This window comes from Cimex lectularius, unplaced genomic scaffold (genome assembly GCF_000648675.2).
Source record: "Cimex lectularius strain Harlan isolate CLEC.00 unplaced genomic scaffold, Clec_2.1 scaffold418, whole genome shotgun sequence".
Classification (NCBI taxonomy): Eukaryota; Metazoa; Arthropoda; class Insecta; order Hemiptera; family Cimicidae; genus Cimex; species Cimex lectularius.
In genome coordinates, this window is record NW_019393094.1 from 168,100 (window position 1) to 191,930 (window position 23,831).

Sequence of the window (23,831 nt, forward strand, 5' to 3'; positions counted from 1 at the left end):
GTTAGCGTGAGAGACTCTCGGCTCGTAGACCTCGCGGTCGTGGCTTCGATTCCCGCCGTCGCCTCTGGTCTTTTTTTCACGATACCCTTCCCCCCAAAATCGAATACGCATACAATACATTGTCTTTGCCTAATGTAGTGCAGTGAAATAAGTAGTATTAAATATGTAGTTAATAGTTAGTTGAATAATTAAAAGGGAAACGTCGAGCCGGGGAAACAATGGAAGTGATGACTGTGCGTCTGGCCTGCTCGGGGCCAGGATAGAGATAGAGAGAGTTCAGGGAAAAACTGACCGAGTGCAAAGCAAGACCAGTGGAAAAAGTGAAACCGATTGAAGAATGTGGAGGACCTTGTTCTCTGTGCTGGCCCTAGGTAAGAGCTCATTTTATTAAATTTTGAAATAATCTGGCTCGACGGTTCCCCTAAATCTAGCGTAAGGAATTCGGGAATGTTCCGTATAGTAACTGTTTAGCTGTAACGGAAATTAGCGTAGAACTTTAATATTAAAACTTAAGCGTATGTTATGGACTTTTGAATTATTTCCTAATATCCTAACTGGTAAGGGGGGGGGCATAACATCTGGTGTCAGGTGTGGGGTCCGCATCGTTTTGACTTAAACACGGCCTTCAACGGCGCTCGCTCTGTATCCCTCGAAAGAAGCCGAATTCAGTCTAAATTCGAAAATATTGTGGTTTTGGGTCTCCCGAGCTAGCTGTACAGGGTACGTGTAAAATAAATAAAAAATAAATAAATACAAAACTAAATTAATTAATTAAAAAAATAATAATTTAAAAAAAATTTTAAAAAAAAGAGAGAGAGAAAGATGAAGAAAGAAGATATTGAACACTACCTACTTTATCTATACCCCCTGGACTGAGTACTCGCTGGTAAGAGCGTTGGGAAAGGATTACTCCATGTACCACTAAATTGTAACATCGGAGGTGTGAATTAAAGGGAGTGATACGGCTATGGAGGCGCAGCTAATAGAGGCCAAGGAGGCGTATGAAGCCTTGAAAAGGCGAGAGCAAGAGCAACAAGGGAATATTAAAAGGTTAACGAAGGAACTGGAGGAAATTAAAACCGACGCCAGTACGGGAGGGATTTCCGCCCCTAAGAAAAGAGACATCAGCCTTCAACAGTTGGTGAAGGCATGGTCAGGCGACCCTAGTTCGCCGCCCGTGGATACCTTTTTGCGTAACCTGGAGAAGGCAGCCAAGGCCGGCGGGTGGTCTGACGCAGATGTACTACTAGTAGCGGAAGGGAAGCTGACGGGGCCAGCTTCCACCTTCCTTCAATCGAAACCGCAAATACGGACCTTTCAGGACCTCAAGGAGGCGTTAATCTCCCGGTTCCGTGACCCGCTGGGTGCGGATTTTCACGCGCGATCTCTACACGCGGCCGTGCAGGCTCCCAATGAGAGTGCGCGTGATTTTGCTGATCGCTGTCGGACACTGGCGAACCGTGCATATTATCGGCACGAGGGTGATGCAACGGCGACTTGGACTGATGCCCAGATAGAGCAGGTTGTGCTCTCGGCTTTTATAAATGGACTCCGAGGAGAAACGGGATACTAGATGCAAAGCCGCCCTCCTAGTAGTATGGCTGAAGCCGAAAAACAAGCCAATGTAATAGAACAGGCGGTGAAACGCAAGACGGACCATGAAGATGATCATCTGTTCCCGGTCGGAGCAGTCTCGTGGGAAACTCCGAGAAACTGTTATAACTGCGGAGGGCGAGGCCACGCCGGGTGGAAAGGAAAATTCCCGGGGGTCGTTAACTTTATGTTAATATGCAAACAACATAAAGCCGTTAAAAAAAATTATTGCTCCAACATATAATATACGTTCATAAAAATGGAAAAAATTATGAGGTAAATAATAATTTCATATGCCTTGGCAATTCTATTGTTGTTGAACACTAAAATTTTTAATGTAAAATTTTTATAATTTTTAATGTAAATCAAATTAAAATAAACTTGTTTTAACTATTTTAATTTTTTATTGCTCCTAAATATAATATACGTTCATAAAAATGGAAAGAATTATGAGGTAAATAATAATTTCATATAATGCCTTGGCAATTCTATTTTTGTAGAACACTAAAAAATTTGTAATAGTTCTCAAAATAAATGAAACGGTAATTACAAAATTATTTTTAAGGAATTACGTTTTTTGGATAAAAATATTGATAAGGTATGTCCATCACAAGCATAATAAACGAAATAGAAACTAAACATAATAAAGTTTGGATATAGAAACAGTTATTGTTAAATCGTATTAAATTATATTTTTTTTAAATTAACATTCGCCTTTTATTATCCATAAATGTATGGTTAATTATCCATAAATATTAACCATAAATGTACCTACTATAATCTTTACTATTAGTTCAACATACACATCTGTAATAGACATGCCAACAATACGTTTTGAAAAACAAAGATTCCTCAGTAGTACTTACGTCTAGGAGATCCATAAGTGAAGCTCGTGAGTGAAGATCGGGTGAAAGCATTCTTGAAAGGATTGTCCGAAGCCCTGGAGAGGCCTCCGTCCAACTGACGACACCGCGAACGGTTACACCGAGGGAATAGATCCACATCTGAAATTAAAGTATTGTAGCAAGGAGTATTGTCTGTTATTTCAATAAAAAAAGGAAAGGTCTAGAAAATAAAGGGAATATTAACAAATTAAGGTCATTTCAAAGACTAGGCTGTTTGATGATGACAGGAGCATTTTCAATTACACCCACCCTAGCACGAGATTATAACCAATACACATAGAGACTAAGGTCAGAGCACTAATCAGCTGCTACAGATTAATTAGTGAAGGCAGCTGGAACCATAAGTGCAATAACATAGGCCACTCGAAAATCCTACAACTATTGAGTAAGGTTGGAGTTTAAGTAGTTGGGGTTGGAATAGGGTCAGGAAAGAATGTCAGGTCGTCGCAATTACAGTCGGCGTAAAGGATTTTAAGTTATTATTTTATAAAGGGCCTAGGTCAATTAAGGAAGGAGCATGGGTATCATATCCGCCATGAATCTGATGGACTAGGCCATCTTGAAGTATTAGATTGGTGACATAAAAGAGAGTGTTGAGTATGCAGAGCAGGACTTTAGGTTGAAAGGATTGTTTCGTTGGATGTTGCAGGATTTGCCAAAGCCCCAAAATTCAAATCCGCCCATAACCCGTTTAATTAGTGTATTGTTAGATTAAATTATAATGTTTGCTTAGTGCACATTCCTTTTCAATTAAGCATGTAAGTCTGCTATCCAAGAAATCCCAAGTTGGCGGACTTGATTGAATGGAGGGATAACATTGTTTTTATGTGTACTGGAAAGCAGGTCTCACGAATGAGCATGACGACTTTTTTGTTCGTTTAAGGTAATTGCCCAGAAACAATTCACAACATCCTACAAAGTCTCAACGGACTATAAAGGAGAGGAAGAACATAAGAAAGCATCAGACACAATGATATGGTATACAGATGGCTCCAAAACAAACGAAGGAACCGGATCGGGCAAGCACAAAACATGAGCAATCAAACTCAAGCAGAATGCCATCAATGTGTGTGCCCTGGAAAATCTTAAAAGACTTTATGCTGACAAAAAAAATCCTTATAAGATCTGATAGCCAAGCAGCCAGTAAACCATTAGCATGTGAAAGAATTACATCAAAATCAGTCAGTGAATGCATCTAAAATCTCCAAAACCTGAGGAAATACAACAACCTGTGATTTCTTGGGTGCCAGGGCACAGAGGAATTTTGGGTAACGAGAAGGCAGACAGACTGGCCAGAGGAGGATCTGCAAGTCCATACAAAGGCCCGGAACCTATACTTGGCATAACAAAAACAAATCCTAGAATCCTCCATCGCAGAATCGATCCAAACAAAACAAAAGGAGAAGTGGATAAACTCTAGCGGTCCTAGACATAGTAAACTTATGATGAAACAACCCTCACCAAGACTGGCAAAATCACTACTGCAACTGGAAAGGGCTAAACTCAGAGGAGGGATAGGACTACTAACCGGTCACTGGCATTAGAGAAAACATCTATACAGCATGGGCTATACAACGAAGATCCCATCTGGAGATTATATAATGAAGAGGAGGAAACAGCCACCCATATCATCTTCGACTGCGAAGCAACAACTCAATGTAAATTCAACCTAACATAGGAAAAACTTTAGGAATGCAATTGTAGCAGCGACAGTCAATGACCTGATACTTCTAAGGAGAAGAGTAGAGTCTATTGCACTGACCTAAGGAACTAGGAAGGTACAATAAGCCAGAAGGGCAGCAGTGCCTGGGGAGTACAAACCCTCTTCATAGTATCCTTATTACCATACCATACCATACCATAACGTTATCTGCCAGAGATTGCGCCAGTTGGTAATGAAGTATAAATCTTTTCGGTTGCTTCTGCTGCTATGGTAGGGTCTGAGCGTTGTTGCTTGCGTAGGTTATATTTGTGCGTTAGAATGCGAGGGTATGTCAGCAGTGTCTAAGAGGTCCTATGATATTCCTTGGCGCCTACTCTGAATGGTTTTTTGCGTGAAAATCAGAGCCGATTCTCACATTAAACCAGTGATCCAATAAGAAAGACTTCAGTATGCTCGTGAGTATGAGGGAGGACACTTCCTAACTTGAAAACCAGTATATAAACGCATACGAAAATGATGATCTCTATTTTGGTCTGTACTATAAACAATGTAATTATTTTCGATAGAGGCCAAACCTAACATTATGTATTCTTTGGTAGAACTTTATTTCTCCTAGTCCATTTGAAGTGAACATCTTGGTGGGGTTTGTTGATTTGTGACTGTATGAACACACGCTGAACTGATCGGAAGTATCGCTTGACCGTCTATTCTCGGTACATTCCTCACTGAAGATGGTGTGAAGCCGAAACGTATTTGAGTGAAACGTAAACCAGCGACTACAGACGACGGACCCAGTAATTCATGTTTTCGAAATATGAATCCAGTACACTTGAAATATCAGTTGAACCTATCCGCTTTAACCTAAACTCTATGAACGAAGTGGTCGAGATTCTGTCAATCTGTTGTGAAACTTACTTTTTCGAGATGCGTATCGGATAACTGGTGGTAATGCAAAGGGTGCGGCCTTTGGCTTAAGACGACCCTCCCCTTCGGTGTCAGCTGGACTCCAGCGAGCGTGCATTCCGCCCTGAGCTTTTCGTCCTCTTCCCCTGAAAAAGGCAGAAACGAATGTTACGAAGTGCCAAATTGAAAACTGGTGAAAAGACATATATAGTAATCAAGACAGATTAATAATTATAAGAAGATTATTAATAGTAATAAGACGAACAAGGTTGATTGTTATCCACTGCGTACTGTACTTTTGTATTATTTTTCTGATTTTTGTGCAAAAGGAAAAATAAGTTAAAGTATATTATTATTATTATTATTAAAATATATGTATATAATATATATGTATAAAGATTAGGTTAGGCTGCATCGGTAGAGAAATTCCCAAGTGCCAAGAGCATTGTCCATAGTGTGGCCTCGGAGGATCTGACTCGTAATAATGGGCCTCACAAGATTAAGAATAGGCCATGCGAGGTGGTCACATGGACACTTACTTTCGGGCCAAAGCCCGCATGTGTCCGGGATGCCGAGAAAGGTTGCTAAAAGTATATAGAGGGCGTGTAGGTAAGCCACCCGATATGAGAATCGTGCTCGAGCACGGCATAGAGTCTGGGTCCCCTTGTTCCGATTCTTGAAGGAAAAAGATTTTTTTATTGTACACATAGTACTGATAGTTTTGTGAACCTAGCGTGTGTTGAAAGTGAATGTACTTATTAGCGTGAATTTACAACTCTGTAAATTCGGCGGAATATTGAGTACACCATCGACCGTCAATTAGGCTAGTTATATATACGTGCAGAGGTTGGTGGAGGAATATCATGTTAATTGAGTTAATGGTATGTAAATAGGAGAGAATCTATTTAAGAATGCGTGGGAGTGAAGGAAATGCATGCATTTGGTGGTGAATTGATTTAGCTGTTAACAGCACCCCTAACCCAACTTCGGTGGATTGAAGGATAACTCGTAGAAATGTGTGGTGATTAGTGACCGTTAGTCGATTATTATTCGGAGATCGTGTGATGTGGTCTGGTGTGACGTAGATTTTTAGAAAAACATTTTCTTTATCGTGCCTAAGTTGCGATCTTTATTGAGATCAGATTCAGGGCTCAAAATGTTTTCCCGATGTGCCATTCTTGTGTGTTGTGTTAAGAGTACCACCACTCAGACGTAGGTCTGACCCCGAACTACCAACAACCGGGGTGTGTGATTGACGAGGTCTACCGGTAATTTATTGGTACCTGGAATTGGCGGTGGACTTCAAGAAGGGATATGCTCAACTTTATACAAGCGTATATCTATGTACATGCGTGTGCAGATTTAAGCTTGTATAAATCAGTAATCAGTAAATAAGAGCTGAAAAGAAACAAGGGTATGCTGTGTAACAGATGCCATCTTGTCTTTAATGTTCTTTAAAGAGCACAGTGAAAGAGTGGTGAGCTTTCGAAATTAAAGGGTTTTTTATTTGTAACGTAAATCTTAGAATACTGAACATGCTGTGAATTACATATTTGGTACATAAGACTCACAACTACACTGGCAATTTTCTTTTATTTACAACTGCGCGTATTGTATATCCACGATATTTTAAGAGGTTTATTTAAGTTAGCCATTTCTCTCTTCGATTTGCTTGTCGATCCAGCTGTAATTATAGGACGGAGGGGGGGGCAAGGGGCAAAACTTTGACAAGTCCCCCTTCCAGGGCAAGACAAACCAAGAGAAGGCCGGAGTGAGTCTAATGGATAAATATTTACACTCGGCCAAGCATAAATTGACATGTACACCCTGGAAAGAGCGGTGAGAAAACATAAGGCACTTATCCCGAAACGGACGTCCCAGTACGAATATTTTTCACGAATCGTGACACTCTTTTTCCTATTTGAAACATCCCAACTTGGAAATGACAAACTGAAAATCGTGGACAATGTTTACCAATCCGAAGAATTGTGATTCGAAAGAATAAAAAAAAATCCCGTTATTCACCATAAATGTATGACATTTATGTTTGTACTTTTGTACTTTAACTTTTCTTAAATCAATTATTGTCGCTAGTGAACAATTTCTGTCATTGTTTCATTTAAATGAGAAATCGATTTTGAGGAGGTCCATAACCACATAGCTAACAACTATAATATAAAGAAATTAAAAAATAAAACCCGAGAAAATGTTACCATCTCCCATTCATTTATTTCTACATTTCTCTCTCGCTCCTTTTAACTCTGTTTCTTTATCTCTGTCTGCTCTCTCTCTATCTATCTACCTATCTATCTATCTATCTATCTATCTATATCTACTTACTCACCATCCCTATCATTCTCTCTCACTCACTCTTCTTCACTTCTTCCACTTTTCTCTTTTTGCACTTTAGATGTAAGAGTAATCCGTAAGGTCATATGTTGACCGATTCAATAAACAATTCGTTAATCAGTCAGTTTTTTCTACCCACTCACTATCTCATATACGCAGATATAGATTTACGTTGGGGTTCCGATCGATAGGTAATGTGAAACTTTAAATTTGTTCGTATCGATTAACTTTTAAGATATTGCCATTCCATAAACTGAAAAATAGAGTAAGAAAGTTTGCTTAAAAAAATGTAATTTTGTCAGACAGCAATATGGTCGATTGTAAAAAGTTAAAAGTCTGAAATCATTTTAAATAAAATATGCGAACAGAGAACTTCAAAACATAAACCGGTTGTTTTCCTTCTTTGGTAATCATTCGTTATCCCAGCCCGTTCCATGACCGAAGAGGATAAAAGCCATTTTCACTAAGGTTTAATCCTCAGGGGATTTGGATTAGGCGGAAACTCCCGAGGTGGATTTTAACCCTGGGAAGGGGTTGGGCGGCCGTTTAACCCCGAACCCGGTCCTACGATCTAAATCCATTTATAATGAATTATTTCTAATACGATTTTGAAAACAGACTAAAGTAAATGACAGAAATGACTGGATTGAAACGGAAAAATTAATCGGCTTAATTTTAAACACGAAAAATCTAAAGCAGCCTGTTAAAACTGTTCAGGTATAAGAAAATTAGATATTTTGGACGGGGAGTGGCCAAATATCATCCTAATCCCCTGGTTTTGTCTGACCATTGGGTATTGCGTGTATTTTAAAACTATGAATCTGTCAAATATTAAACCAAAAGTTTAGATGCACCTATCTTGGAGAAAAATACAATTTGCCTTAGCAAGCGTAATGATCTGTTGATTATCAATTATCATGAGGGTATTTGAAAATAACGTCATCTTATTTCACCATTTTCCTTCCCAACTTTATGAAATTTGCAAATTACCAGTCATATTTCTCATCCACACAGGTCGTCACGAAATGAACGCCGACTTTATACAAATCAAAATATACACATTTTTCTCAAAGAAAATAAGTTTATTAATGTCAATCCACAGTGTTCTATTTCCACTGCGACTTAATTGATATAACACAGAAATAGATCATACTCTAAATATCCAGGTGGTGCTCCAGGGTTCCGTTATTTCCCTTTTCTCATTATTTTTATTTTTTAGTTTGACATTTTTAAAGCGGTAATTAGGTGGGCAATGCCCAATATAGTGGCATATTATTTTCCCAAATTCTGCCTCATGAGAGAAGTAGACTTTTCTTTGGGATGTTTAGAAACGTATTTGATTGATTTCCACGTGCTGAATTCGTTCAGTATGTAGTCATTTTTTTTATCGTTCAGTTCTGCCTATACCATACTATGTGGTGTGCCTATTTGAAAAGTTTTAGGCATTTCCAGACCAGCTTTGAGCTGAAAGTTGTGGGGTAAGAACAAAGGCATTCTGTGCTGCCTGGCTGTCTGAGAATATCATCCACCCATGGAGTTGTAGCACACTTAATGTGGAACTACAACGACGACGGGTGGTACAATGTGATTAAGGCTCGGTGCCCAAGAAAGCTGTACCTCGTGTCCTCATCCACGTCCCTCTCTCAATCCAGGTTCCTTCATTCTTCCCTGTGACCCCTCCCAACCCTTGGTTACAAGGGGAGTGTCCGGGCGCAAAATAATGGTGCAGCCCTGATGGCGTGGCAACCTCTCTAAAGCGAAAGCTGTACTCGTGTCGACCTTGGGTCGGCCTTATCAGAGGCACACGAGGGTTAGGGTACCAGATCCTGTCTGCATAGACGGGGGAGAGTGCATAACCATCTGTACTACGGGGTAACAGAAATGTTCCAAGGTTCAACCCCTGTTACACTGGGGATGGACTCGTAGTGGTTCGTGGTGACGCCCCTGGCGGGAACTTAGAGAAGAGGCTGTCTTCTATATGTGTCTTTCGCACGAAACTTGCATATGACCATCGTTATACACCCGGCCTCACGGGATACGGCGGATCGGACAGAAGCGTATAAGCGTTGAGAACGCTATGATTACGCTGACAGAGGCCTTCGAATGCGTGAGTAGTGACAGATGGAAATGGGTAGTGAATCGGTTGCTCCTGTTCGAGTATGCTTTGCACCAGGTGTAGGCTGAGCTCGATTGTAGGTTTTACCGTAGGCAGTCTCCTCTAGGGGGTGGTTAGCAATTCAACAAAACCACGGCCGGAGAGGATCCGGTAGTTTCTGCGCTCGGGAAGCCCCAATACTCCGGGAGATAGAGTGGCCTTCTCTATCTAGGGAGTGCGCGGGAGACCAGGATGATATTTTGGCTTAGGTAGCCCTTTGCGCGCGGCATGCGGTTCGATGCTTAATGCGATCCCGACCACTCGGAATGGGCAAGCGGGGAGTGAGGTTCGTCTTGGCCCCTCGTGGCTGGGACGGCTTCTACATCAACGCATGTGGCAGTAACACAAATTCGGTCGTGGAGGTGCGTCATCTCTCATCTTGAGAATCAAAACGTCCGATAAGGCCAAAAGGCTAGGTGCGGACGTTAAAGATCCTCATTGTCCTTTTAAGAACGACCAAGTATAAGGGAAAGCAATGTCTGAGAATATGTATATCTGTGCAACTTCTAGTATTTTTGAGTATTTCTTATGCAAAGCTATTGTATGAATCTGAATCTGGAAAATTGATGATATTTGGATAGGTCGTTATTTTCGCCACCAACCCTTGCCACAATCTGTATACAGCAGTAAGAGTACTCTATTAAATTCGTTTTTTATTTTTATTTTTAATTTTAACAACCATTATTTTTATATTTTCATATGGAATGATCTATAATCAACAGAATGAGTTGAGAAATAAAAATTAATTGGTTAAGGTGATCCAAAATGGAATTTAAAAAATGAGTTTGTATAACTGATCTGCATATTTCTCCTCAATTTCTAAATTTAAAAAATGGCTTAAACGTTTGATTAATTAGTTCTCCTGCAGCTTTAGTTTTGTTAAAGTGAAATTGTCAGTATTAAATTGGGTTGATACAATAAACGCCTATGCAATTAGGGGGATTGCCGCTCTTTGTTCATATATTTAAAACTATTATCACATCCACCTTTCTATTTTTTCACAAGTCCTTTATTTCTCCGGTTAAATCCGAAAAACCAAAGAAGCGTTTGTTGGCGCGTTAATTGGGGTGAAGTGAATTAACGAAGCATTTTTATATCGCTTTTTTAGCCCACTTTTAGGAGAATTCTTTTTTTTTTCAGTTCATTTCTTGTTTATCAACTGGCGGGACAATTAAATACACCGTTAAAAATGGAAATTCAGTCCATCGTTCAAAAGTTTTTTAATATATCGAATTCATCAAAACCTTTGGATACAAACACTTCCGAAAATTATAGGCCACAACAAAAATTGTCTTTGCAAAAATAATCTAGCATGCAAAATATTCAATTAATATTATTTAGGATGGTTAGGGAGTACGTATTTATCACCCCTTCTTCTCATCTACTTGCATGATTCTTTTCGCAAGAGATTTCAAACAATTTCATTTTCAGTTCATTTACGGAGTTGAACCACTTCCGTTGTGCATTAGATGATCAAGATAGCCCACCTAAAAATTGTCAATATTGTGTGATTATCTTTTGGGATATGCCAAGTAATAAGCGTATAGTTTGGTCTTTCCGATTATTTGTGTCTGTACAAACTTGCTGATATGATGTCACATACGCTTTCAAGCCATAATCAGTGAAGGCCTGTCTTAGCTTCGATAAGCAGACGGCTTGGATAAGCAAACCTAATTCGTCTGATACTGCAAACCTTAAATTCTCAACAATTTTGAGATCTCTTTTACATTTCAAAAGAAATTTCTTTCGCATACTGTGTGGATAAAGGCCTTATTGGCGCCAGCAGATAAATCAAAATTACAACAGTTTTTGTTCGATTTGGATAAATACAACTGCATAGGAATAATGTCTATCTTCAAAGTTCATACTAATTTATGCACGTGTGATTAGGCACCAATCGAGAACTGATTGTCCAGAGTGTAAATTTTTAGTTTTTCAGTATTAGAAATATCGCCCACTTTTTCACTCAAGAACACTCTTGATGAAAGTAAGGTCTTGCAGAAGAAAGCAAATTCAGTTGTTACTGACCAGCTTTCGACCTAATTTAAGGCCACAGTTGGGGGCCGCGGTAGCCGAGTGGTTAAGGCGTCAGACTCTCGGCTAGTAGATCCCGCGGTCGTGGGTTCGATCCCCACCGTCGCCTCTGGACTTTTTCTGACGCCGAAGGGGATCGGTGGCCGCAATTGAAAGAATTGACACGGCACTAATCAATGGACGGGGATCTCAGCGACCCTGAATTTGGTCCCAACCCCCTTCAAAAAAGAGTTTCTTCGATGGAAGAACACCGGGGAACAACGGGGGCTCAAGTTTACATTTGTGTTGCGAGCCCCCCCCCCAAAAAAAAAAAAATATTGAGCCAGGGATAAAGTACAATAAGCTGTATAGCTCAGCTGCAGTGCTCAGGAGGGAACTCCTCCAGTCCCTGGTATCGAAAAAAAAGAAAAGACAAAAAGCAACAGTTAAAATCCTCCTAAAAAAGGAAATTTGAGCTCGCCTGTAAAAAAACGTAAATATGTCAAACTGTAGACATATTGAAGATTGTTTTGCCCCAATGATGACCTTAAAATTGGTCGATAGCTGGGCAGTAACTAAATTTGCTTTCCTCTTCAAAGTCAAATCTAGATCTAGTGTTCGTGTGTAAATTTTTCAACAACAGACAATATGCGTTTGGCTTTATCATTATGTTCTTGTCAGAAAGAAATACTGAGGTGTAAAAACACAATAAAACTTGATAAAAATATCGTTTTCTTGAAAGAGATGTTCGGCACCTTTAGAACACTGACAGCATCAACAATTTTTTAATGCAAAACTATCAATATTGTGAAAATATTTGCTGTTCGGCCGGTTAAAATTGACGGTTTCGCTTAGTGGTCAAAATGTAAAATAAGAATAATACGAGATTTGTCAGCAATAATAAACGAATAATAGCATTTTATCAGTTTTACAACTGGTATGTTATAAAAAAGATTACTTAAAAACTTGTACGGATTTCAATAGCGCGAAATTAGTCTTATCTGAAGATCTCTTAAACCATCCACTCTGAAAAAGCTTAATTAAATGCGTTAAATCCGTTAGGACCTTGTCGGGTGGTTTTTCGTGTGTTTGAACTCGTTGCCCCATTCTCAGGCGCGTCGGAGCTTGCATGCTGAATATACAATTAACCGTAGCTCTCACTGGTTCTTATTACGCTTCGTGAACTGTTTCTTGCCCTTACTACCACATTTTCCTTGTTCGACACGGTTAATAATTCTGAGGCGGGGCCATAAAGCAAAACTTTTTCATTTTCAAGACTGAATTTTTCAATGCCGTGTATTACTGATTATTCAGAAATCGTGAGATGCGGTCTGGTGTGATGTAGGTTTCAGAAAAAACATTTTCTTTATCGTGTATTTTCCACATCCTACATGTATCTGTTAAATTTAAACAATGTTTGTAAATCTCAGGCCCTGAAGATGATCTGAATAAAGATCGAAACGTTGGCACGACGATAAAGAAATTGTTTTTCTGAAACCAACATCGCACCAGACCGCATCTCACGATTTCTGAATAATCATCGACAAACGGTCACTAATCGCCGTGTATAACTGGCTTGGCGAGCCTGGTCTTAAGTTACTCATACCTTAAGCAGTGGGAACGTAAAGACTCGTTATTCCTCGAGGTGGGTCACCCTTTCCCGTGTATTGGCGGTAAATACTCCGACATCGACGAGGTTCGACGGATGACCAGCCTCAGTACGGTTCTAGCTCCCGTTCCTACGATCTGTTGAGGTTTGATGCACTTGTGCCGGTTTATTCTCAACTGAATTCGTTTTCAACATCTACAATTCACAACAGAACAGTGTACTAGCGTTGATCGTTAAATCATAAACTGACTTCATTTAAAAAATTAAAGTAATGGGTAACGAGTGGCCGCTCGAGATTCGCGTCAGATCACGAGGCTGTGAGTAAGCTCGTCAAGTCACACGTCATGGGAAAAAGACTTAAAGCGGGGAACAAACTTACCCGATGCAACGCTACGCGACGCAAATCCAAAGTCTGCCCGATGCCACCAACGCTACCCTATACGCTACGCGATCCCAACTGTCCAGAATTTCGTCGGGTAGCATCGAGTGCAGTCGAAGACAAAAGAAACGGATACACATATTTCTATGCAAACTACATGTATTGCCGTAGTATTATTGTCGTTATATTAATTACAACATACTTATTTTAATATAAAACAAATTATCCGAGAACAAAAATTCATTAGTTTTCATTAAAAAAAATGAATTTTAATAATTTGGTAGAAAATTGATCAAAACAACGGAATACCATTTTTTGATATAATGAATATAACTAACAATTTATTACACGGTTTTGCTCATAAAATTTAACTAACAATTTATTTCATGGTTTTGCTCATGCAATTACACCATTTTCGTTGAGTAGCACCAGAACAGGACACTCATATTTTTTGTAATTTATTTCGAACTATTTTGTCATTATATTAATTACAACATTCTTATTTTAATATAAACCAAATTAAACGAGATCAAAAATTCGTGAGTTTTTATAAAAAATATTTAATTATGATAGTTAGGAAGAAAATTTAACAAAACACCGGAATAAATTTATTTAAAACGTGTGGTGAATAGTTTATTTAAAACAATTAAGTTTAACCAACAATTTATTAAATGGTTTTGCTCAAAATAATGCATTAAGAACAAAACAGGCGTTGCGATTGCGATACTGATTTGTGATAGCCGCCACGGTCGGGCTCCAGAGGCTATCAACAGCTAGGACAATTTATTAGCAATAAACTAGCGAAAAGTTAAGTGATCATTGTAGATTATTTCTACAAGTTTCCATCCACCAAGTTTAAATTAATTTGTTTTAAATAATTTTTGACCGCTTATTCTTGCTATTTGGGCTGGTCGGAAGATCAAAATGAACGGAAACGAACAATAAAAGAAGTGATCACTTTTATTTCGTATATTTTGTTTTTAACCTGTCAGTGCAAGGTACTGGTTGTCGGAAATATAAATTACAAGGCCGATTTTCACAATCGGTTCACCACGAATCAAAAACTGTAGAAAAATTGATAAACTCCGGCGAATCCCACATGTTCCACTAGAGAGCAATAATATGTAAAACAAATTATATATCAATTATTTATTGTTGCGTCGATTAAAATTTGTTTTAGACTTTTAGACACTAATAAAAGAAGTTGATTATTTTCCTATTAGTGCTCCGTTTAAAAGAATAGGCGTACTCCAACCAGTTCGATTACCCGTATGTCAAATAATCGTTGGGTTCCAATCTAACTTGGATTCCCACTTCCAACCGATCGCTTAGAACAGTTCTACCCTCTCCAACAAACCCGAACCAGAGGACGTTAATTACAAGGACAGAAGATATTCCGAGCAATCACTTCAACTCCGATAAGGGCCGCGCTTTGAAAGACGTCTGTAGAAGTTGCCGGGCCCTCTTCAATTCGTAATTAAATCTTTGATAATATTCGGAACATAATTGAATAATAAACCAAGAGATGGGTCAAGGATGATACCGGGATTATTTTTTCGACAGCGTATATGCCACTTAATGCCAATCACGCATAGAGAACATCGTCTATAAAAGATTTCCAATTAGTCACAGAATATCTTGGGAATTCAAACATATTGGCCTCTCGTTCCTATCACTACTTGTCAGCAAAAAAAATACAAAGTAATCCCTCAGCCCGAAACATGCTTTCCCAAATACTCGGTCGTCCTTAAAAGGACAATGAGGATCTTTAGCATGCGTACGTGGCTCATGGCCTTACTGGACGGTTTGATTCTCAAGATGAAGCACCTCCCCCCACGACCGAATGTGTGTTACAGCCGTAAGCGGTGATGTAGAAGCTCCGAGGGGCCAAGACGAAGGCCTCACACCCCGCTTGCCCATTCCGAGTGGTCCGGGGTCTGCATTGAGCATAAGACCGAATGCCGCGCGTAAAAGGCTACCCAAGGTGGTCTTCCCCGCACTCACTAGATAGAGAAAGCGACTCAATCTCCCAGAGTATTGAATCTCCTCCAGCGTAAGAACTTCCTGATCCGCTCCGGCTGCGGTTTTGTTTAAAGTTGAATTGCTACCACCCCCTAGAGGTGACTGCCTTCGGTAAAGGACCTCCATGCAGGGAGTCCTCAACGCTATACGCTTCGATAGTCCGATCCTTCGTATCCCGTGAGGCCGGGGTTATAACGACGGTCATACGCAAGTGCTTGGGCGGAGGTTACAGGTAAAAGAACAGCCTCTTCTCTAAGTTCCCGCCAGGAGCATCGCCACTAAGAGTCCGTTCCCATGTAGCAGGGGTTAGACTTTGGACCATTTCTGCTACACCGTAGTAATGATGGTTATGCACCCTCCCCCGTCTATGCAGACAGGATCTGGTACCCTAATCCACGTGTGCCTCTGGTAAGGCACCCGCCACCCCCTGCCGGCCCAGAGGCCGACACAAGTACAGCTTGTGCTTTAGAGAGGATGCCACGCCCTCAGGGCTGCACCATTATTTTGCGCCCGGACACCCTCCTTGTAACCAAGGGTTGTGAGGGGTCACAGGGAAGAATGAGGAACCTGGATGAGGACATGAGGTACACCTTTCTTGGGCCCCGAGCATTAACCACCGTCGTCGTTGTAGTTCCACATTAAGTGGGCTACATCTCCCTGGGTGGATGATATTCTCAGACAGCCAGGCAGCACAGAATGTGTTAGTCCTAACCCCCCAACTTTCAGCTCAAAGCTGGTCTGGAAATGCCTAAAACTTCTCAAATCGGCACACCACATAGTATGCTATAGGCAGAACTGACCGGATAAAAAAATGACTACATACTGAATGAGTGGAAATCAATCAAATACGTTTCTAAACATACATTATTTTGCGCCTGGATACCCCCCCCTTGCATCCAAAGGTTGGGAGAGGTCTCAAGGATAAATGCAGAAAGACCTGGATTGAGAAAACTGACAGTAAGACGCCCAGAAGGCAAACCCTCGACCTATTCGACGGGCAGCGCGGCTATCTGAGTTACAAATAGTGTCTGTACGAATAAGGGTATCATTGTAAAAAGCACATATCTAACTAAACAAAAACGATTCACTCTCTACGTCCTTTAAGGACCCGATGGGCATCCCCCAGGATCAACGAATCCCCGACTCACTCAGTGGAACCACGAAAATCGGCAGCAAGCTCACGGTTCCAATAAGTCTAGTAACGGTCAGTAAAACACAAGTTCATACACAGCAAACCATACAAGTTTTTCCAGTAGTACGTATGGGCTTACAGGCAGCCCACTAAGTAAAACAAGGACCGCCGACTTATGCACGTTAAAATGTTGAACGATAAAAAGACTTTCTTCTTTAAAAAAAAATTTTTAAGAAACACTTTTATCAATTTGACTTGTGCCGACGCAATACTTAATGCTCAGCTCTCTGAAACTCAGGAAAAGAAAAGGCTCTTATTCAATTGATGCTGTTATGAATCGGATAGAGGCAGGACCTGGAAATTCACTTTTAGGATTCTTCCTCGTTTGAAACGAAGGGGTTGGGAGTAATGGAGGCGGAGAATTGCGACGGCCGGCAACTGAGGCAGGGCAAAGAAAGAGAGTGTGTCAGAATAAGAGGGGAAACGTTTAGCAACGAATCGGAAAATATCCCGTTTACCAAGAAAATAAGGACAACCCTCCTCGCGACGGGGTTCCTCCAAATTCAGTCGACCGAACTTAAGATAGGCCGTTGAGGGGAGTGGAAAAGAATAAAGGAAAATTAATGGGAACGAGTTAGGAAAAACGTTTCGATGGCGATTCAATTAAAACAAAAACGATTTTCAATATTGCTTCTCTTCTTCTTTTAAAACATACATCGTTTTTCATTAAAGATTGGAACGCCTTCACTTTTTTGGAGGAATGTCAGAATGCAAAGTATTGGGTTGGTACAAAATTACTGCAGGTTTTGCAAATTTGTTTTATTTTCGCAGGTACTTGCCACGTGAACAAAGCTAAATCCTCAAATCTAATTTATTAATTATAATAAATACCACTCAAATTTGTTTGTACGAATTTTAAACTTGGGCGAACAGCGGCCCAAACCGCACGAAGCATCAATAGAGTTTGGGGGAAGGAAGCATTAGCGACTGCACGGTGCAGCGATGTTTTCAGAGATTTCTTCTTGGAGATTTCCATCTGTGGACGAAGACCAACTCACAAGTTGATTGAGGAAATTCACGTAAGTTAACACTGGAAATTGCGGAAGAGCTTAGTTTTGACCATCAACCTGGCTATCTGTGCGAAACTGGTAAAGTTAAGAAGCTGGAGAAGGGGGGGTACCTCACGAAAAACAACCCAAAAGAAATCGACGCTTTGAAATTTGTACAACTCTGTTGCGCACCAATCCAGTTCTCGATCGAATCACAAAGTACGATGAGAAATGGATCCGGTACAATAAGAGGAGGCGTACAAAACAGTGGTTGGTCGAGGATGAAGCGCCGAAATACTTCCGGAAACTAAATCTGCACCCAAAAAAGATTATGGTGACAGTTTGGTGACGTACTGCTGGAGGTGTTCACTATAATTTCCCGAATTATGGTGAAACTAACACAGCAGAGAAATATTGCCAAGGAATTGTCAAAACGGGATACTGCAACGCCCAGGAATGGTAAACCGTAAAGGGCCGAATCTTCTGGCCACATGTTGCAATGCACCCTCCATATTCGACCCCTCGCTTCCTTTCCACTTTTTCAGGCATTTTGATCACTTCTTGCTGGATAAATTTTTAAAGAACGCGGTGAAGCCGAAATCACCTTCCAAGACTTTATTGTATGCCCAAACAAAGATTTTTATTTCATCGGAATAAAAGCGCTAACTCACCTGAGGAAGGATTAAAATAAATCCGAAACGTGTGGATTGAAAAACGCTGGTTGTTGTTTTTTGAGATGACCTATTATCCCACCTCCGAGAAGGAAAAATCAGAACTTAATATTTTTATTTGGGCTATGATTTACAAGACGTGATTTATACTTATCAAGTGACTCGAACTCCTTGCTGACCCCCCTCTCTGATCTAAAAAGGAAGAATCATGGAAAATCATCGAGGAACGATAGAAGAACGTCTACAGGAAACAATCTTGATAGCAAAATCTCCAGGGTGATTCAATATTTTTAGGAAGTAACAATTTCCCTGAGCGGTATCCGGCTTGTGAGTCAGAAGGAATATCAGAGAAACGAAACCTGTATTACTTAATCCTATCACAGTCCCAATCGTCACTTCACAAAATGAACATCGCCTTCTTTATCTGCCTGCACATTGTGGTAAGTAAGCACGATGAAAACAACACTCCATTAGTTTTTACTAGAGTATGAAAATATCTGCTTTCTGGCGTGAGTTGTATTACAATTTTCTGACTGTACATATCAGCTTCTACTTCCATTATTTTAGATTATGTTATTAAACGCTTATTTTCAAAACAAGGAACATACATTTAAAGATACTTCATTGACTTTCAGTAACACGTAGACGAATGGAAAATACCTGTTTCTCATAAAATATAATTTAATACCTCGATCTATGTTCGAATTTTAAGGTGAAAATGTAATGTACTGAACGAATTATAAATAATGACTGTTCGCATTTTCGATCCCTGGCATTAATTAAAGACATTAATGCAATCGGATTAACCTAGAATAGAAAATTCATCAGCTAATAATACTACATTAATATCTGCTAATCTGTTATTCGTATGTTTAAATTAAAAATTTGATAAAACTAACTTTTTTAAATATATACCAGTTTTTGTCTTTGTTTAGTATAAACATTGAACAGATTGAATTAAAAGTCGTCAGAGTTTCTATGCGATGCATGAAAATTTCTTTGATTGTTAGAAACAATCTAAATAGGCCAAGGATATCGATTTTAAATAGGAAATCAGCAAATCAATAATAATCCATAGGATTGATAGTTTCCTTTTGGAACAACGTAATTGTAAATTTAGTAACATTTTCCCTGCGCGCTACTCGCTATTTTTTTAATAATTGAAAAGGCTTAAAATACAACAAACTTCAAGAGGTTGCTCAGTACGATTGGTAACAATTTATAACCAAGTAGCTATAATAAAAATTTAAATTGTATTTTTAGTCAAATTACATTAATCGAAACGTGTGGTATTTAGTGAGCGTTAATTAATGTGCGAGATGCCGTCTGGTGTGAAGTACGTTTATCCTGCCAACGTTTCTATATTTCAATTAATTAAGATTTTTAGTTGAGACAAAAAAGTCAGTGTCACGAGCGGGATTCTAAAACACTCTACACACTACTCTGAAAAAAAATGGCAAAAAGGAGGGAAAATTCAAAGGTGGGGTTGAGATGGGAAGTTAGTGCTTGAGTGGATCGAAGTCATGATAGCTCAAGTGGTAGAGGAGCGGCGTATTGAGCCGAAGGTCGTGGGTTCGAATCCCGCTCGTGCCATTTACTTTTTTATCTCAACTAAAAACCTTAATTAATTGTATGATATTAATTGATCAAGCGGACCACGAAAACTAGTGAATTTAATAAGTTTCTATCTTTATTGAGATCATCTTCAGGGCCTGGGAATCACAAACATTGTTTAAATTATACAAATACATATAGGATGTGAAAAAATGAATTTATATAATGGCATAAATTCTTTTTTTACATCTTACATACATTTGTACAATGTAAACAATGTTTATAAATCCTAGGCCCTGAAGACGATCTCAATAAAGATCGAAACGTTGGCACGATAAAGAAAATCCAGACCGCATCTCACCATCTTCAAATAATCATTAATTAAAACAGCGATTGTTTCCTCCAGGTTAAAAATGTTATTTTATTCGCTTTTCATTCCTGTTAGAAAACTATAAAAAGTCTGGTAGTAACGCAGTTGATTTTACTTTTTACACCGACCTCTGACCTATAATTTGATCCTTACTGTGATCATCTTGGTGTGGCTATCCACCAGCTCTGCTAGGTCTCTTTATTCATCTTTCTGTGTGATTCTATCAAATCCAGTCTCTTATAGTCATGGAGCGGGGTACGTGTCAACTAGGGCAAAGCATTGACAAAACCAACTCACTGATAAAAATGAGTCGTACGCCATAAAATAACATATAGGTTCACGAATCCCTCAGCAATACTTCCATAAACTACTAATAAGTCATACAAAAGGGCTTAAGTCAAACTTGTTGTAGGACGTGGGTCAAACCATTCACCGCAGTCCCAATCATAAAAAATCACAAATATTTATTAGGTTTCGTGGTCCGTTGACTAAATTAATTATTTTCAATTAATTATCTTTACTGAAGGTTTTGGTTGAGATAGAAACTGAAAAATGGCAAAAAGGAGGGGGGGAAAAGGTGGGGTTGAGATGGGAAGTTAACCAATACGTTACATAAAAAGATTAATTAATTGAAAGAAGTTATTTGGTCAATCGGACCACGAAATATACTGGATTTAATAAGTAAAAGGAAGTATGTATTCAAAGGAAGGTTGAGATGGGGAGTTTGTGTCCGAGTGGATAGAAGTCACGATAGCTCAAGTGGTAGAGCAGCGGCGTATTTAGCCGAAGGTCGTGGGTTCGAATCCCGCTCGTGACACTGAATTTTTTAACTCAAACAAAACCTTAATTAAAGATTAATTAATTGAAAAAAATCACAACGTAGACCGCGTAAAAAAAACGAAAACTGATTTCGAAAAATTGGAAATATACAAAAGCTAAATACATTTATTTAGAAAACTCATAAACACACAAATTTTCAAACAGCAATTCACACGCATCTTTTCAATCACTCAAACCACACAGTATCAAGTAAAAACAAAAAGGACCGACTATCACTCTGTTGGACCGGAACAATTAAAAAAAAAAAAAAATAAACTACCAAAGGCATGGACAAATAAAGAAAACGCCGACTCGCACATACCCCTAACGACATTGAGAATTGCAAAAACGCCCCACACTGAAGAAGGCGAAATGCTGAAATGCGGGACAGTCCAACCAGATTGGTAAAAATTTCGTAAAGAGAAATGAACTAAATTAAGTTTTAATTGTGAGAGTTTCACGTAGTTGGTCTACCGCCTTTCGGCTTCTCTTCATCTTCAGTGTGGGGTCTGTGTAACAAAACGAATCAAGACAAGGCAGACCAAAATGGTCAGAAATAACCAAGCAAAATTATGGTTCCTTAGACATATTTGTATTTACTCATCAACAAAAATGATCAATAATGTCTGAACATAAAAGCATAAATGTTTTAGGCGGCTGCCAGTTTGGACTTGTATGAGCAGTTAGTCATAGAAGAGATTCGTGGAAAACTGATCTCGGTGAGAGAATCTGTTTATGAAATGGAAAGGGCCGTGGATCGATTCAGCACTCTCGTCAAAGTGATGCAGAAAGAGACGATGAACTCCATCAAAACATACGATTTACAAACGGAAAGAAACCACACAAGTTTCTTGAATTCGATAGAAAACAAAGTATGTGAAAATTCCATACACAAATGTTCCCCATTCATGCCGAAGATGCCACTTTTGGGTAAGAACGTATCTCGAAAGATGAAATATCTATCTAGGAGAATACTAGAGACGAAAATTTTGGTGAAAAAAGTACTCATCGATTTCGATTTTGCCGAGGCGGATTTTCGAGTCAGGTACGCGGAGTGTAAATCTAAGCATTACGGTGACCAGTGCGTCAATGAACTGAACACGTGGTGCAAATCAAAGGTGGACCATTTCAGGGCTGCGAAGAACAATTTCACTGGACAAATTTTTCGCTTTTTGGACAATGTTTCAACAATGTCGGCCAAAGCGGACGAGTTGAAAAAATCGCTTGAAACAGAAAGGAAAGCTATGACCGAGAGGTTTTCCCTTTGCTTGGAGGCAGCTTGCAAACAGACGGCCGTCAGGAAGGTGGATTCTTCGATGAAAAAGCCAAATAAAATCACGAATCGAAAAGCATTACTCCTCAGAAGAAGAGAACATTTAGTATCTTTATTGAAGAATGCTGAAAGGTGGCAAAACTTACAAAATCTACACACATTGGTTCATAGACAATGAAAAATCAAATACATGTACATACAAATACTGTTTATAAATTTGTGTATTTAGTATTGTCACACTTTTTGATACTTTTTTATTTTGAGTTTTATTCCATTTGTTTGTTATCACTGAGCATTGTTCATTCAAAGACAACAACAATTTATATACCACAATCATTTAATGAAAACGTTTGTTTTATTCGGCTCAGACCTGTGATTGCCCCTTTATTAAATTTACTGCTACTCAATTTGTAAGTGTTCTACGTTAAATATATGTATGTAGATTGAAACTGTTCGTTTAATTTCAAGCCTATACCTTTGGGCCAAATGAATAATTTTAGTTAGAAATATAAATTAAATTCGGAGGAATTGCCATAAGATGGACACAATTTGCGTGAGTAATATATTATTTACGTTATGATGATGGGCAATTTAAAGGACAGTGTATCACATATTTATAAATAGTCAGAGCAGATCTTGTTTATTTCCTTATAATATAGTACAATAATTGATCTTTTTTTTCGAACGCACACGAAAATAGGGTTAAAGAAATGGTGTAAAGAAAGAAAAATTTGCTTAGAATTTTAACAGGTTCAGCCAACAGGTGAAGGAACATGCAGAAAGTCGATTAAGAACGAACAATACGTTTTAATGTGTAGAGTTTAGCCCTGAAGATGATCTCAATAAAAGATCGAAACGTTGGCACGATAAAGAAAATGTTTTTCTGAAACCTACATCACACCCGACCGCATCTCACGATATCTGAATAAAAATACGTTTTAACTTTAACTTAAAAATTTAATAGGAAAAATTTAAGAAAGGAGATTAAAAACAGTACTGTTTATAACGCTCAGAAATAATACTTATGGGAAGGAACAAACGCACGCGCGCGCGCGCGCACACACACACACACACACACACACACACACACACACACACACAAAACACACAAATATATATAGAATGTATCAACTTCTGTAGACCATTCTAGAACTTATTTTATGCCAATTTTACTGAAAGGGAAATTTTGATAGGACCGATCATTTCTGAGTTATGCCCGACGGAAGACGCGAGTAGGGGATATGCTTTTTGTAACAACAAGATGGCTCTCCCCGTTTATTTCGAAAACGATTAACTTTAGCAAAAAAAGGTCTTATACATGCCCCAAGTTAATTTTGTGAGGTCGTACCAGATTTAACTTCTCATCTAGCTG

At 39.1% G+C, this 23,831-nt stretch overlaps 2 protein-coding genes across 3 annotated transcripts in view; one reads left to right on the top strand and one right to left on the bottom strand.

Annotated features, from left to right (window-relative positions):
* Positions 1–8,410, bottom strand: part of LOC106665034 (tyrosine-protein phosphatase non-receptor type 13-like) — a 56,382-nt gene extending 47,972 nt beyond the window's left edge. Inside the window, exons 1-3 of the mRNA XM_024229895.1 lie at positions 8,404–8,410; positions 5,077–5,210; positions 2,460–2,597 (exon numbers count right to left, since the gene is read on the bottom strand). Of these exons, the coding sequence (XP_024085663.1) occupies positions 2,460–2,597; positions 5,077–5,210; positions 8,404–8,410 (279 nt within the window). The remainder of the gene's footprint in view (positions 1–2,459; positions 2,598–5,076; positions 5,211–8,403) is intronic.
* Positions 1–22,890, top strand: LOC106665035. Of its 2 annotated transcripts, none has more exons than XM_024229896.1 (2): positions 1–371; positions 21,840–22,890. In XM_024229896.1, exon 2 carries the CDS (start codon positions 21,927–21,929, stop codon positions 22,635–22,637), a length of 711 nt encoding a protein of 236 aa, XP_024085664.1. In that variant the 5' UTR covers positions 1–371; positions 21,840–21,926; the 3' UTR covers positions 22,638–22,890. The 2 variants fall into 2 exon arrangements, with proteins under 2 accessions (XP_024085664.1, XP_014246675.1); XM_014391189.2 differs by lacking the exon at positions 1–371 and adding an exon at positions 18,711–18,883.
* The last annotated feature ends 941 nt before the right edge of the window (positions 22,891–23,831 follow it).

Bases quoted from the DNA above. Each gene is read 5' to 3' on its own strand.
- LOC106665035 (XM_014391189.2), top strand. From the start codon at position 18,848: ATGAACATCGCCTTCTTTATCTGCCTGCACATTGTG. The intron at 18,884-21,839 runs GTAAGTAAGCAC...TAAATGTTTTAG, and splicing joins TTATCTGCCTGCACATTGTG to GCGGCTGCCAGTTTGGACTT.